Source organism: Elephas maximus, chromosome 1 (assembly GCF_024166365.1).
Source record: "Elephas maximus indicus isolate mEleMax1 chromosome 1, mEleMax1 primary haplotype, whole genome shotgun sequence".
Taxonomy (NCBI): domain Eukaryota; kingdom Metazoa; phylum Chordata; class Mammalia; order Proboscidea; family Elephantidae; genus Elephas; species Elephas maximus.
In genome coordinates, this window is record NC_064819.1 from 17898812 (window position 1) to 17914824 (window position 16013).

At 44.7% G+C, this 16013-nt stretch overlaps 1 protein-coding gene across 3 annotated transcripts; it reads right to left on the bottom strand.

Moving 5' to 3' along the window:
• Window positions 1-4591: 4591 nt before the first annotated feature.
• TM4SF19 (transmembrane 4 L six family member 19) lies at window positions 4592-15810 on the bottom strand. 3 transcript variants are annotated; one of them, XM_049874669.1, is made up of 7 exons: window positions 15522-15810; window positions 10707-10814; window positions 9176-9278; window positions 8735-8942; window positions 7848-7925; window positions 5163-5332; window positions 4592-4882 (listed from the first exon to the last, which is right to left on the bottom strand). In XM_049874669.1, the coding sequence occupies exons 4-7, from the start codon at window positions 8912-8914 to the stop codon at window positions 4702-4704; spliced, it is 609 nt and encodes a 202-aa protein (XP_049730626.1). In that variant the 5' UTR covers window positions 8915-8942; window positions 9176-9278; window positions 10707-10814; window positions 15522-15810; the 3' UTR covers window positions 4592-4701. The 3 variants fall into 3 exon arrangements, with proteins under 3 accessions (XP_049730626.1, XP_049730622.1, XP_049730632.1); XM_049874665.1 differs by lacking the exon at window positions 9176-9278; XM_049874675.1 differs by lacking the exons at window positions 10707-10814; window positions 15522-15810 and having other exon boundaries at window positions 9176-9358.
• Between the last annotated feature and the right edge of the window lie 203 nt (window positions 15811-16013).

Here is a 16013-nt window from a genome sequence, read left to right on the forward strand (position 1 = left end):
TGGCTCCCATTGTCCAGAGTATATTGACTTACCTGATCAATTCTCCTGTAACTAACCAACCTCCCCTGCTGCCGCTGCTCTCCTCCCAACATGTATGGATGCCTCCTTCAATGCACATTGGCCCTAACACCCTCTCCAGGCCATGGCTGCTGCTCCCTCTCCGTAGAAACCCGCTCAGTCCTCTCAGGCATGCTCTGCATCTGGCTGCCCCCCACATGGGCACCTTCCTCACCCCGTTTGGGTTCTGACAGCCTGTGCTGGATCACCCCACTACGTGGGCATCCTGTGCCCCTGCTCAGGCTCCAACTTCCTGGGCTGACCGCTCTGTGTAGACCGCCCTCCTCACCCCTCCCTGTGCCCCGCCCCCTCTGCCCTCCTCCCCATGGATGCCCTTCTTACCCTGGTCAGGGCCTGAAACCAGCTCTGGGCTGTCAAGGCTCTCCCCTCATCTGGACCCATCTAATGGCTTTTGGGGTGAGTTGTTGGGGAAATGGAAGGGGACAGAGGAGGAGATAGAGAAAGGGAAGAAGGGGTCACAGTAGGCCTTCAGTGTTTGCTGCTCATTCAAAGAAAAGATACGAGATTAAAGAATAAGGAGAAAGGCAAAAAGTTTGAGAAAGTTTGGAGCTTTCCTTCTATGCCTCAGCCTACCCAGCTGGACTCACGCACTCTTCCCTTCTTTTTTATGTATTTCCCCGATTTGACCCCATGGGGTGGGGGGTAACAGAGGTCTTATTTTTGGCATTGGCGGTGCGCAGACACAAGGGGAGGTGCACAATGATTCATTAGATTTTCCTGAGAGAAGCCAGCCCATTTCCCCAGTCCCTCCCTTCTTTACTAAGTTTTTATTATGCTGGATACTTCAGTACAGATGCCCCCACAAACCAGGGGCCTGGGAGTAGAGCTGTAAAGACCTCCAGAAGTAATAGGGCCAAGGAAACAGGCCTCGGAGGAAAGGGGCAGAGGGTGGAAGGAGCAGCCACTGGAATGTACCTGCCCACAAGCAGGGACCATGACTTACAATAGCTTGAATCATCGGTGCCTGCGCCTGCAAAGTGCATTTGCACAGTAAACACCCACCAAATTGGCATCCCCTCCTCCACCTGCCCACCCTGGCATGACCCAGGCTTTGACGAGGATGAGAGGACTGGTGTTATCTGGTGTGAATGGGGAGTGGAGGGCTTTGACAAACAGGCACCAGGGACCACAGGGAATAGAGAATGGAGAAGGGAAGTGAAATGGCGGAATGAGTGTGGAAAGGACAGGGAAATTCCCACAGCCAGCCCACATCTGTTGGGGGATAACAGGCTTTCCAGTAGTAGGTCAGTGCATGCCAAAGAGTAGTGGAGTTCAACTGCCTTCAGGGAAAATTAGCTTCTGTGGCAGCCCTGAACACTGAACCACAGCACTGCACATTATGTCCATGAGAAATGCCCTATAAGCTCTAAAAATCTGAGCTCAAAAGAGAAAGCCGAGGGACAACCTGTTACAAAGATGAAGACTACTTTTTTCTCAGCAGGATTATGAACAAGGCAACATTGTCATTACATGGTGACATTCCAGAAGGTTCACACAAGGCAAGAGACAGCTTTTGTTCTTAATAAAATATTTACCTAACACTGTCCTGATGGAACAGATTGATGCTAGCCCCTCTGCCCAAAACCCTGCTTGGAAGCCAAGTCGGGACCCAGTTGTAGCTTTGTTTGAGGAGAAAAAACCAAGGTGCCAGCCCATTCCAAGTATGAGGGTGGTCTGGGGATGTAGGTAGAAGAAACAAGATGCATGCGCCTTCTGGAATTCCAACAGCCAGGCATGGAGGGCCTTGTGGCCTATGGTAGAATGAATGCAGAACTTTTCCTTCTCTCCTCAACCCATTGGCTCTCCAAGGTGCTTCTCTTCCCCCACCACCACCAGGGCCTTAAACTGAATTGTGAAGGCAGAAGGCGAATGAGCTGCTCCAGCAGATGAGAGACTCTCCAGCAGACAGGAACACTGCACCCCTCACACGGGAGGATTGCACTTCAGAGTTGGAGAAGGTACCATAGCTTCACTCCCAAACTTCCATTTTTGACCTTGCACTCTTAGATCTAGGAGCGCCTGCAAACTACCGTATGAGAATCCACCCAAAACACGCAGAATCCAAAGAAGAGAACAATCGGCCTAGTTAAGGCAAGGTTTGAGGACATTGTGTCTTGAAATCCGGTTGTGGAGTTTAGAATTTAACTTAACCCAAAGTAATTTGGTCTTTACCCTTGTTTCCTGAGAGGTAACTCTAAACCCTTGGAATTTCCTGAGGATTGAGGTGCTTTTATTATCTAAGGCCTCCAGGCTACACCTAATGAGCGGGGGCTGGCCTGGCCAGAAAGGCCACCACCTTGACCTAATATCAGCTGACCTCATGGTTGACTGAATCATGCCCACACAATGAGGCTCAGTAAAGGATCTGGACACAGAAGCTTTGTGTTGGAACCCTCCCAGACCTTGTCCTGTGCATCTCTTCGTTTGTATCCTTTTTCCCTATAATAAAGCTGTAATCCTAAATATGACACTTTTTTGTGAGTTTTGTGAGTTGTTCTAGCAAATTATTGAACCCAAAGGAGCAATGGGAGCCAGCAGATCAGAACTGAGGGGAGCTGGGTGTTATGAAGGGGTAAGAGGAACCTCTGACTTCGTAGCCAGCAGGATAGAAGTGACGGAGCCCTGATGGGTCCTCCAAGCTTGTAGCTGTCATTCCAAAGAAGTCTTGGTAAAACTCCAAATTTGTAGCCAGCAAGTCAGAAGTGAGGGTGCTGTGCAGACTCCCCAACTTGTGGCTAGTGTCTGAAGTCTCCGGCAGCCCTGGCAGCCTGGAGGACTGTGTCCTTTGACATGTGAGTTCTGACTTAGCTCTGGGTGGTTAGGGTCAGAGGAAGAAGTGCTGCATGGGCGGTTGGTGTCAGAACTGAACAGAGAAGTGGGAAGTGGGGATCCGTTATGACCCTCCTAGTTGGTGTCAGGAAAAAGTGGACTTGATTGATCCTCACACTAGGAGGGACCAGTCCCGGGAGAAGGACATTATGTTTGATAAAGTAGGGGGTTGGCAAAAAAGAGGAAGACCCTCAACGAGATGGATTGACACAGTCGCTGCAACAACGGGCTCAAGCGTAACAACGATTGTGAGGATGGCACGGAACTGGGCAGTGTTTTGTTCTGTTGTGTGTAGAGTCTCTTTGAGTCAGAACCAACTCTGTGGCACCTAACAACAACAACAACACACCTGTAAAGTTCTACAATAACATCATTTGGAGGTTCCTCAACAGATGGAAGCAGCTCCAGGCAAGAGAGAGTCAGCTCTACCCTCAGCTGTCTGTGATGCCAAGGACTGGCCTCTCTCACTTTGGTATCCAAGTTGGGCTGAGCTAAGATGGTGATCGTGGACCTGGTGTGTGTGCGTGTGTGTGTGCATGTGTGTGCATGTGCATATATGTGTGTATGCCTAACATGTCCAAAACTAGATATAAATTATGTTTAAATGCTCCATTAGTTGTACGAAGGTGTCAGTATCTCTCCCCTGCAGAAGGAGCTTCTGTGAATCTGGCACATTCCAGCCATGACCCTGAGACTAATTCAACCAACAGGGAAATATGAGACCGACACAGGCAATGTCCCTGGATGCTGTATGTAGGTACACAGTGGGGTGCCTGGACTTCAGGGCTCCCTGCCTGCTCAGTAGACTGCGCTTCTTTCTGTACCTGACCTGGGTAAGCCTGTTGGGCCAGTAGGCCCTGGGAGGAAAGGGTGAAACGGTGTTTGGAGGGACCTGACAGATCCGCTGCTTCAAGGCTTCTGTTACCTCTGTGTTATCATTGCACACTGTGTTGGCCTCTAACACAGCCCTTACCATATGACATTCACCTTATCAGTAGATGTGTTTGTCTCCCTAGCCTGACCATGAGCTCTTCAAGGGCAGGGCAGGGCCCAAGGGCAAGACCACGCCGTGGTTATTTTTTGATCCTCACCATACACAGCAGTGCAAGGCACACAGTGGGTAAAAACCAAAAAAAAAAAAAAAAAAAAACCCATTGCCATCAAGTCGATTCTGACTCATAGCGACCCTATAGGACAGAGTAGAACTGCCCTATAGAGTTCCCAAGGACTGCCTGGTGGATTCGAACTGCCAACCTTTCGGTTAGCAGCCATAGCACTTAACCACTACGCCACCAGGGTTTCCACAGAGTGGGTACTCAGTACATATTTGTAGAACTCTACCGAACACTGATGAAGAGAACTCTGACGAACTTGAATCCAGAAGACAGTGGTTTGGGTACTGACTTGACATTGACCTAGCTGCGTGCTTTGGGGCAGCAAGTTCATTACCCTCTAGGAACCTCAAGTTCTCGATCTGTAATACACTGTCAGTTTTATGGGGTTGCTGAGGGGCTACAATGAGATCATAGGTGGAGGATATTTTATGGACTGTAAGTTTCTATGCAATAATAAAAGTTAATCATTTCTTCTATTATATATCATCTTGCAGTTTATAATGTGATTTAAAGTGCATTCAACAATGTGCAAAGAGTTATTGTTATTATTACTACCCATTGCCATTGAGTCAATTTCAGCTCATAAGGGAAGTTTGTTTATAATTCACACCCACGACTTGCAGAAAGGATTTAAGGCAGTTTATGACAAAAACACCCACACATGAAATGGCATTATCCATCACTCTTCACAGAGGCTGCAGAAAAGGCCCAGGAAGCTGTTGATGAAATGAACGACCACCAGGAGAATCTGAAGGAAGCTGAGGCAGAGAAGGACGGAGAAGAAGGACACGTGCCAAACAACAGCTTTAGAAGGCTCCAGGCAGACAGAGTTCCAGAGCAAATGGTCATGCAAATAATTCCTATCCCAAAATATAAGGAGACCAGGGGTTGGGGGTGAGTAAGAAAAGCCAAACAAACAAACCCAGTAGAAAGCCAGGGCCTCCCCCAGCTCAGGCAACCAGACTGGACTCCTGATGGTGACCCTTCATTATCAATTTCCAATTTGCAATGTTCTGAGCCTCAGGGGAGCGAGATGCTAAAATGTGTGATCAAAAGGAGGTTGTAGTTCACCTGTGTGCCTTTCTGTCACTCTCTTTCTCTCTCTGAAAAGACTGCAAATCCAAGTCTCCATCCATTTACCTATTATGCAGGTCTTTGAATGGGTAACCATACTTCCAAGCTTGTGTCTGGTTGAAGGACGAGACATCAAACATGCAGAAAGGACCATCTTTCAGGGCTACTCCAGAAGTGATAAAGCAAATTAGGGCTCCAAACAAAGCCAGGCCACTTGACAACAGTGAAGTCAGCATCTGCCAAGGGAGAAAAAAAAAACAGTGGGTCTGAGATGAGATGGTGATTAGGTGACTTGCTGGACAATCTGGACAAGGCTAAATTCTCTGGTGCTCAGGCTTTCTCTCAACCTATCACATCGGGATAATCCTACCGACAACACCTCCTTTAATGCATAACCAAGATGGGGTGGTTGATGAAGGGTAGAGCCAAGAAGGAGTGAGAGAGAAAGGACTGAGAAGGAGGAAACATGGGCACTTGGATCTGGATGTCCCTGACTTGGCAGGCTCTTTGAAGCTGCTCAGCAGGCATCAAAAACCTTTTCACTTACACCATATGACCTGCGATCCTAATCTTAGGTATATACCCAGAAGAAGTGAAGGCAGGAATGCAAACAGAAACCCGTACACCAATGTTCATTGCAGCACTTTACACAACAGCCAAAAGGCAGAAACAACTGAAATGTCCATCAACAGATAAGTGGACAAACAAAATGTGGTACATAGATACAGTGGAATAGTATGCAGCCATAAAGAGAAATGAAGTCCTGATGCATGCCACAACATAGATGAACCCTGGAAATGTTATGCTGAGTGAAATAAGTCAGTTGCAAAATGACAAATACTATATGATCTCGCTTACATGAAATAAGCAAATATATAGAAACCAAAGATTATTAGTGGTTACCAGGGGTGAAAGGGGGGGGGGAGTTTTTGTAGAGTTTATGTTAATGGTGGTGGAATGTTTTGGATGAGGATAGCAACTGGTAATGGTGGCGCAATTTGAAAAATGAAATCAATGCCATTGAGTTGTAAATGTGTACATTGTGTTGAAGGATGTTTTCACCACAATAAAAAGAGAGAGAAACACCTTTACACTCAGACTGCAGTCATTCAGGTTCTGAGTTAAAGGGCCGGATTAGTTACTGCATACCAAACCCGTTGCCACTGAGTCGAGTCCAACTCATAGCGACCCCGTAGAAGAGAGTAGAACTGCCCCATAGGGTTTCCAAGGAGCACCTGGTAGATTCGAACTGCTGACCTTCCGGTTAGCAGCCGAACTCTTAACCACTATGCCACCAGGGCTCCATAAAAAAAAAATAATTCTTCTAAGGAAATCTGTGTTTTCAAAAGTTCAAGCTTTCATCCTCGATTCCTCTCTTTCTCAAATCAAACATAAGAGAGAGGAAGGAAGTGGGAGGGAGGGCAAGACGGAAGAAAAAGAGGATGGATAGATGGGAGGAAGGAAGGAAGGATTACAGTCCAACTCTGAAAAGCCTCCAGTTCTGTAATTGCACTTTTCCAATCAAGAGTTTGGTTGTTAGCCTGTGCTCCACCCATTTCCTCCCAAAAGATTAACAACAGGTTTCTTTTCTTGGCAGGACTCTAGGTTGATTCCAAACTGGCTTCTTTCTTAGCGCACTAGATTTTTTTCTCCCTCCCAAAGAACACGTATTTCAAAAATTTGAATAAAACACTCAAATAGGTTTTTACACAGAATCGTAATCATTTGCCCACTGATGTCAAGCTGCCTTGAAGCCTAAGAAGGGCCAGAGAAAGACGCATATAGTAAGTTTCGACTCAAAGTTAAAAGATTCAAGATGACTTATCTTCTGATTCAAGCCTAGCGCCCCAGTTCTCAAAATGTGGTCCCTCTGTCAGCAACACTGGAATCACCTGGGAAATTCTTAGAGATGCAAAATCTCCGGTCCCCTCCAGACCTACTGAATCAGAAACTTTGGGGGTGGGGCCCAACAATCTGTGTTTTAACAAACGCTCCAGGGGATTCTAAAGTTTGAGAACCATTCGCCTAGGGGAAAACCAGACAGGACCGAGAACAGCTAGTGAATGAAATGTGTAGGTGTTTATATTTAATTCTTTAACATATAACTCTGAGTCAGTGGGGTTCCCAATATGTGGGCTGCAGCTATCATAAAAGGTTGAACAGTTACTGTAATGAGGCCACACCTTCACGAGTTTGAGGCTGAATAATCAATACATCTTATACGTATATGTACTGAGGTTTTTCAAATTTAGATGCAGCTGTAATTAATAAAATGCGAATGCAGTCTGGGCCTCGGTTTCATTATTTGTAAAATGGAGGGGGCTGACTAGACTCTAGTCACTAGACGACGCCTGGAGAACCTTCCAGCTCTAAGAAAATATGAAGAGTCAGGAAATATGGTATCAGTGATACATGATTACAATGTACAAAACATGTCCATATTTTTCAACTTCCTAAAAATAATAATAACACAGCTCCTCACATTTGTATAAAATTTACATTTGTGTAAATGTTTATGGGTCACTAAGCACGTACTTTCCCCTGAATTGATCCTGTTGACTCCCATTTTACATATGAGGACTTGAAGGCTTGGAAGGTTAAGCAACTTGCCCAAGGGCTTAATGATATTCAGTGGCATGGTAAAGACCTGCCCTCAAGAACCAAGACGGAAATTCTTTCTTACCACTCTGCCTCTAGAATATAGAACGTGGAGACATTCTAGGTATTAGAATAGTGAAAGCTGGTGCTTACACTTCGGCAGGGCCTACTCTTACTGAAGCAGCCGTATCTCCAGCCCATCAAGGAGATGAGGATAGCCGCAGTGAGTACCTGGGAGAGGACAGAAGAATGTTAAGAAGTTGAGTACTTTAGGTTTCTTGCTGTGCTGCAGCCCTGGTAGCGCAGTGGTTAATAGCTTGGTTGCTAACCAAAAGGTCACCAGTTTAAGTCCACCAGCTGCTCCTTGGAAACCCTTTGGGGCAGTTCTCCTCCGTCCTATAGGTTCCTCTGTCCTATAGTCGAAATTGACTTGATGGCAAGGGTTTGGTTTTGGTTGAGCTGCAGCCCAAAGCTTATTCAGTTGTTGAAATGGAGTAGTTAGACACTTCACACGAACTCAATTGTCCTATATTTCCCAGAGGATTTAACTTTTGACTGTCAGGACCCAATTTTGGGTGACTAGCCTGATCTGACAAGGAGCCCTGGTGGTGCAGCAGTTAAAGCACTCAGATGCGAACCAAAACGTTTGTGGTTCAAACACACCAGCTGCTCCGTGGGAGACAGGTGTGGTAGTCTACTCCCATAAAAATTACAGCCTTGGAAACCCTATGAGGCAGGGTTCTATTCTGTCCTATAGGGTCACTAAGAGTTGGAATTGACTCGACAGCAACGGGATTAGCCTGATCTGACAGTGGATAGAAATGTTCACACCCAGTCTGCCTAGTCTCCAAGCTAAAATCCAGCAACACTTGACAAGTCTTCCTATAGTGTCCTATCCCTTGGAGCTTCTATGGACCCAAGACCAGATTGTTAGATCAAACTTCTTTGCAGGGAATCAAAACAATGTTTCCCCGCCTCCTCTCTGCTTCCCCGTGGGGGGCACTTTGGGAGTTCACACACAGGGAACTCCAGACACTTACCATGAGGCCTCCTCCCCAGAGCCCAGAGCCTAACATGGCATGCCTGCCAACAAGGCCCCTCAACAAGTAGGTGACATCCCAGTTAGGAAAAAGGAGCGCCATGTTGGCCCCAGCAGCAAACAGGGCGGTAGTCCCAAGGGTCAGCCCCAGGATTTGAGAGCAGGTCCGTGAGCATGCCATCACGCGGGCAGAGGACAGGGTTCTGGAACTGATAGAAGGGGAGAGTCACGGTAGTACTGATCCTGGGAACATGGAATGGGGGAACCTCAGTAATATAGGGTGGGATGGGAGAAACAGACCACAGAAATTGTTAACTTCCACGGTCAGATCAAGGTAATTCTGCTCCTTATAAAGCTTCCCCCAATAAATAGGGTTTAATTGCTCTATTCTCTGACATCCCCTCCCACAAACTCTCCCCATCCCATCACGTTTTGATTATACCTCTATTACAGCCAATGATTATTTTTATTTGCTAAAGAAATTTTGAAAGGTGCCATCATGATGTCCACTGTCATTGCTTCTATTCAACATTGTACAGGATACCCTATCCAGTAGAATTAGAAAAGAAGAAGAAACAAAAGCCATACAGGTTGAAAAAAAAATAACATCATCATTAGTCACAGATAACATGATCATCTATGTAGAACATCCTAAGAAATCTATCAAAAAGTTACTAGAATTATAGGTAAGTTTAGCAAGGTTGCAGGATAAAATATTAATTTACAAACATTCATTTGTATTTCTGTAACAAGCAATGACAAATTGAAATTAAAAACAACACCACTTACAGTAACATAAAACTGTAAGATACGTAAGGAAAATTTAACAAAATACATGCAAGACCTGTACATTAAAAAAATTACTAAATATTGCTGAGAGAAAATAAAGAAGACCCAAGTAAATGGAGAGATATATACCATGTTTGAGGATTGGAAGATTCAATATTGTTAAGGTGTCAGTTCTTTTAAAATTGACGCATAGATTCAATACAATCTCAGTCAAAGTGTTAGTAGGGTTTTGTTGTAGAAATTGATAAGCTGAATCTAAATATATGTGGAAATGAGAAGGGCCTAGATTAACCAAAAAATTATGGAAAAGAAAAGAACGAAGTTGGAGGACTTACACCATGTGATTTCAAGACTTATTATAAAGCTACAGTAATCAAGACAGTGAAGTAATGGTGTAAAGACATATAGACCATTGGGACAGAATAGAGAGCTCAGAAATAGATCCAACATATATGATCAAATGATTTTTTTTAAAGATGGTAGTTCAGTTTCCACTGAACTGAATAAGATAGTCTTTTCAACAAATCATTCTGGAACAATCCGTATCCAAAACAAAAAATTTACCTCGACTATTCACATCATATTCAAAAACTAACTTGAAATGGATCATAGACCTAAACTTAATAAAATCTCAGGAAGAAAACATAGGAGAAAATCTTTGGGACCATGGGTTAGGCAAAGATTTCTTAGATAAAATACAAAAAGCATAACCCACAAAAAATAAAAAAATTGGACCTCCTCAAAATTAAAATTTTTCTCTTTGAAATAATACATCATTAAGAAAATGAAAAGGCAAACCTCAGACTGGTAGAAAAATTCACAATACATATAACTGAAAAAGGACTTGTATGTAGGCTATATAAAGAACACTTAAATCTCTATAAAACTCTATAAAAAAAAAAGGCAAATGATTTAAACAGACACTTCATTTATCTCACAAAAGAAGATGTATAGGTGACCACTAGGAACATGAAAAAATGCTCAATATTATAGGAGAATGCAAATTAAAACCACAAGGAGATATTGCTACACACTCACTGGAATTGTTACAATGAAAAAGTCAGACTATACCATGCGTTGATGGAGCAACTGAAACTCTCATACATTGCTGGTGGGAATACAAATGGTACAATCGCTTTGTACCGTACCATGGCAATTTCGTATAAAGTTAAATATATACTTACCAAATCACTCAGTAATTCCACTTCGATGTATTTATCCAAGAGAAATGGAAATACGTGTCCACACAAAGACTAGTACTTGAATGTTCATAGCAGCTTTATTCATAATAACTAAAAATTAGAAATAACCCAAATGTTGATTAATAGGTGAATAGATAAACTGTGGTATACCCATAACTGAACACTACCACTACGCAATCACAAAGAATAAACTACTGACACATGCAACAATATGGATGAATCTCAAAAGCATTATGCTAAGTGAAAGAAGAGAGTCAGTGCAACTGGACCAAAGCAAAAGTATAGAAGTTCCCTAGACACATCCGAATACTTTGTGGGACCAAGTAGCTGGGGCTAGGTGCTGGGGACCATAGTCTTGGGGGACATCTAGGTCAATTGGCATAACATAGTTCGTGAAGAAAATGTTCTACATCCCATTTTGGTGAATAGTGTCTGGGGTCTTAAAAGTTTGTGAGCAGCCATCTAAGATACATCTATTGGTCCCATCCCATCTGCAGCAAAGATGAATGAAAAAACCAAAGACACAAGGAAAATATTAGCCCAAAGGACTAAAGGACCACAGGAGCCTAAGGCTCCACCACCCTGAGACCAGAAGAACTGGATGGTGCCCTGCGTCCACCACCAACTGCTCTGCAGGCATGACAAAGGGAGAGAAAAATATAGAAGAGAATTCAAATTTATGAAAAAAGACTAGAATTATTGGTCTGACAGAAACTTGAGGGACCCCTGAGACAATGGCCCCGGACACTCCGCTAACCCAGAACTGAAACCATTCTTGAAGCCTGCTTTTCAGACAAAGATTAGACAGGCCTATAAAACAAACTAACACATGTGAGGAACCTGTTTCTTAATTCAATCAAATATAGGAGACCAGATGGGCAGCTCCTGTCCAAAAGTCAGATGAGAAGGCAGGAAGGACAGGAACTGGATGAATGGACCAAGGGAACCTGGGGCGGAAAGGGAGAGCATGCTGCCATACTGTGGGGACTGCAACCAATGTCACAAAACAATATGTGTATAAATTTTTTAAAGAGAAATTAACCTGAGCTGTAAACTTTCACCTAAAGCACACACACACAAAGAAGACAGAAACCCAAAAGATACTCACTATATGATTCTGTTTCTAGAAAAGGCAAAACTATAGTAACAGAAAGCATACCAGTGGTTGCCAGGAGCTGAGAATGGAAAAGGGTATCAATATACTGAACACAAAGAAACTTTTCAGGTTAAGGAAACATTCTATACCCAGATTCCGGTAAAGAAGCCCTCACTGCTAACCTCATAACAGAAAGGTTGGGGTTCAAACTCACTCAGATGCTCAGCAGGAAAAAAGACCAGGCAATGTACTCCTGTAAAGATTACAGCCTAGAAAGCCCTATGGGGCAGTCACGTTGGGCCGCTATGAGCTGACAATTGACTTGATGGCACCAACAACGATGACAAGATTCTGGTAGTGAATACCCAACTGTACGTTTTTGACAAAACTCATCAAACTGTACTCTTAAAAATGGGTGAATGTTAATTACACTTCAATAAAGCTGATTAAGGAAACCCTGGTGGCGTAGTGGTTAAGAGCTACAGCTGCTAACAAAAAGGTCGGGAGTTCGAATCCACCAGGCACTCCTTTGAATCCCTTCGGGGCAGTTCTACTCTGTTCTACAGGGTCGCTATGAGTCGGAATCAACTCAGTGACATCGGGTTTTTGGTTAAAGCTGATTAAAAATTAAAACGACATATCTAGATAAATTATAAAATGCTTCCTCCACTCCTTTTCCTATGCCCCTTACCCTCTTTTATATGTTCACTGATATATGAACTGTTTTTTAAATTAAAATAGGACTAATAGTATTTACGTAGACTCATGTCACCTAAAATCTGAAAAAAATCTGAACCTGAAAAAAATCAGGGCCAGGACATCCCCAGGATATGGCCTGTTCCCACTTTGTAGTCCAGTTACCTGTATATCCAATTTTAAGGCCGTGAGCTCCTTGAAAACAGGAATCTTGACATTCCCCTATAACACATGGCTTTGCACATAATCAGAAAATATGTATGTGTGTGTCTATGTTATCTATCTATACGGAGTCCTGGTGGCACAGTGGTTAAGAGCCCAGCTGCTAACCAAAATGTTGGCAGCTCAAATCCATCAGCCGCTCCTTGGAAACCCTATGGGGCAGTTCTACTCTGTCCTATAGGGTTGCTAAGAGTCGGAATTGACAGCTATGGGTTTTGGTTTGGTTTTATATATATAGTGGAGTCGTGGTGGCCCTGTGGTTAAGAGCCTGGCTGCTAACCAAAAGGTCAGCAATTCGAATCCATCAGCCTCTCCTTTGACACCATATGGGGCAGTTCTACTCTGTCCTATAGGGTTGCTGTGAGTTGGAACCGACTCCATAGCAACTTTGTATTTGTACTTGTAAATACAACCAGTTCTTTAAAAAAGGTGATTACCAGTAATACCATTGAAGCCCAGGTGTGTCCTCCCCAATTCTACCATCTTCCCGGCCTCCACCCCAGAAACAACTATCCTAAAGTTTGGTTTTATCATACCTTTTTTAAAAAACCGTTTTTCAATTTTAGAACTCAATTCAAAAACAAAAACCTTGATTTTGTAATGTTTTTCATTAGTTCGGAATGTAGTTTAGGGTAAAGAAATTGGTGCTAGGCACAACATTGACCAGGCCGCTTGGTTTGGGGGTGCGCTCTGGTTGCCTCTCTCTGTGTTTTTGTGTCTCTCCGTCTCTATCTGTCTCTGTCTCTCTCCACAGCCCTTGGTGACCTTTGCTTCTCCTAATCTCATTCTTCAATTCGCCTCCTTCCCCTCCCCCAACAGGGAACTTCCTGCTGTAATCTTGTTCTCGTGTGACCAGTACCCTTCACTGTGTGCCCTCTCCACGGAGTATTTGCCCTGTGAGCCCTGTTTTTCACAGTGAATAAAACAACTACCCCTGGTGTGAGGAAGTTCAGGTCTTGGTTGTGGGAGGTGGGCGGGGGGAGGCGAGTCTGAAGGAACAGTGGCCCTAACTGCTGGGCCACAGGGGCCAGGTGGAAAGGGTGGGATCAGGGAGCAGGACAGATATCTTGACTCTCCCCTGCCTCCTCCCCCAGCTGGGCCACCGCAGGAGCCCTTCTCTGAAGCAGGCTTCCAACACCAACTGCCTCCTCTGCTGTGAGAGAAGCCAGCCCTGCTGGTGGGAGACGTGGGCCAACAGCACTGTTGTGGTGCAGGTCTCTTGTGTGTTTCTGGGTTGGGGTAAGGACGCTAATGTGCTCCCTTCCTAGACGGCTGACATTATGTTAGAGGCCAAAGGAAGGATGGGTGTGTGGTTAGGCTTTCAAGCATGCGTTCTAAACCCATGGCCGGAAGACCTTTTGTTCAGGGAAAAAGTCACACCACCTATGAGAAAGATTGTGCTAGATACAGTTCCCCAAAATAAACTCCCACGACAATCTCCTTTATGGGAAACTTTTCTTATCGGGGAAGTCTTAAAAGGGACCCTAAAAATTATGGACTTGCAGAGGGAAAACTCAGGCCTTGAGTGTGGCTCTTGGTAGGTGGAATTCAGAGTCCTAGAGTCCCACGAATCTTAAAACTGAAAGCGCTTACTGTGTTGTCCTATGGAGGAGGACTGCTGCTTGGTTTGAATTTTATTTCTCTCTGACTTTGTTCCCCTAGAAATCACAACATTCTGGGAAACGCTCCCCCCAAAATGAGAGCCAAGAGATGAGCAAAGAGTTTGGCTAATTTGATTGTCTGCAGGGACAAGTAGGATCATCAGGCAAAACCTTAAAGCCTGGCTTTAGGAAAGGCTGGGTTCTAACTTTCCATCCTAGTTGGCTGAACGCATCATTGGCTAAATGCCTGGGCCACAATATGAGTGATCAGCTAAATCATATGAAGAAGACACTGCACGTTCTCTCTGTGTCTATCTACCTCACCTATCACCTAAAAAAATAAAAACCTGCCGCCGCGAAGTCGATTCCAACTGATAGAGACCCTATAGGACAGAGCAGAACTGCCCCATGGGGTTTTCAAGGAGCGCCCGGTGGATTTACACTGCCAACCTTTTGGATAGCAGCCAAACTCTTCACCACTATGCCACCAGGGTTTCCCACCCATCACCTAGACAACCTTTTCTGCCCGAGTGCCCAGGTGCTGCAAACTGTTAATGCTCTTGGCTGCTAACCAAAAGGTTGGAGGTTCAAGTCCACCCAGAGGCAAGTTGGAAGGAAGGCCTGATGATCTACTTTTGAAAAATCAGTCCTTGGAAACCCTATGGAGCACAGTTCTGCTCTGACACACATGGGGTCACCGTGAGTTGTAATCGACTCAACAGCAGCTGGTTTTGATTTACCGCGCTGATGGGTGGCGATACAGTGATCAGTCAGATACGGTGCCTTCTCCTGAGGCATTAAATTCTAGTGGGGCCACTGACTGGTCAGTAAGCAATTATAACCAACGGTGATAAATGCCAAGCAAATTGTCCAAGTGAAGGTATGAGGCAAGCACAAGGAAGAACACGTAACCTTGTCCTGCAGGAGCAAGGTAAGGCCCCCTACAGGAAGTGCTGTCTAAGCAAAAATCTGACTGATGACAAGGAACAGTGTTACAGGCATGTGCAAAGGCCTAAAGTTGACAGAATGACCAACAATGAGAGGTTAAATGAATAGCCTGAGGTCACACAGCTTATAAGTAACAAAGCCCAGGCTTGTTAGAGTTAGAAGGTTGTGCTCTTAACTGCTAGGCCATGCTGCTCGCTGGCCATCACCTCGCTGGACACTTTCATCTCTGCTTACCTGCATCCAGTAGCAAAAATCAGGGTGGGAGAGAAAGAACCTGGAGAAGGGCTTCCTCTTCAGAGTGGACCTTCGCTCTTGTACGCTCAGCTAGGACTCCTGCAGGGCCTGAGCCAACGTTTGTCTTTCAGTGTTCTCTCCAGGAGGATCAGGGAGAGTCTGTGTATACGTAGAGATCACCCAGACGAGTGTGTGTGTCTGTTTCCACATGAGCGCTCTCCCACACTCCTCCCCACAGGCATCCCTTGAGGAACTTCCTCTCTGGAAAGCGCTCTCCTGATGGCCACCCTCATTTTCATGTGATCCTAAGGAAGGAAACAAGAGGCGTGAGCTTCATGAGCTAAAACGTCTTTAATGAGTCAGAAGATATACCCATAAGAAACAAACACCACACCCTCATTTCTTCTACAAGCACCAAGACTTTTCTACACACCAGCTGTCTTGGTTATCTAGTGCTGCTATAACAGAAATACCACAAGTGGATGGGTTTAA

Bases quoted from the DNA above. Each gene is read 5' to 3' on its own strand.
- TM4SF19 (XM_049874665.1), bottom strand. From the start codon at position 8,914: ATGGCATGCTCACGGACCTGCTCTCAAATCCTGGGGCTGACCCTTGGG. The intron at 7,926-8,734 runs GTAAGTGTCTGG...GTCCTCTCCCAG, and splicing joins TCTGGGGAGGAGGCCTCATG to GTACTCACTGCGGCTATCCT. The intron at 5,333-7,847 runs GTAAGCACCAGC...CTCCCTTGGCAG, and splicing joins AGAGTAGGCCCTGCCGAAGT to ATGCTGACTTCACTGTTGTC.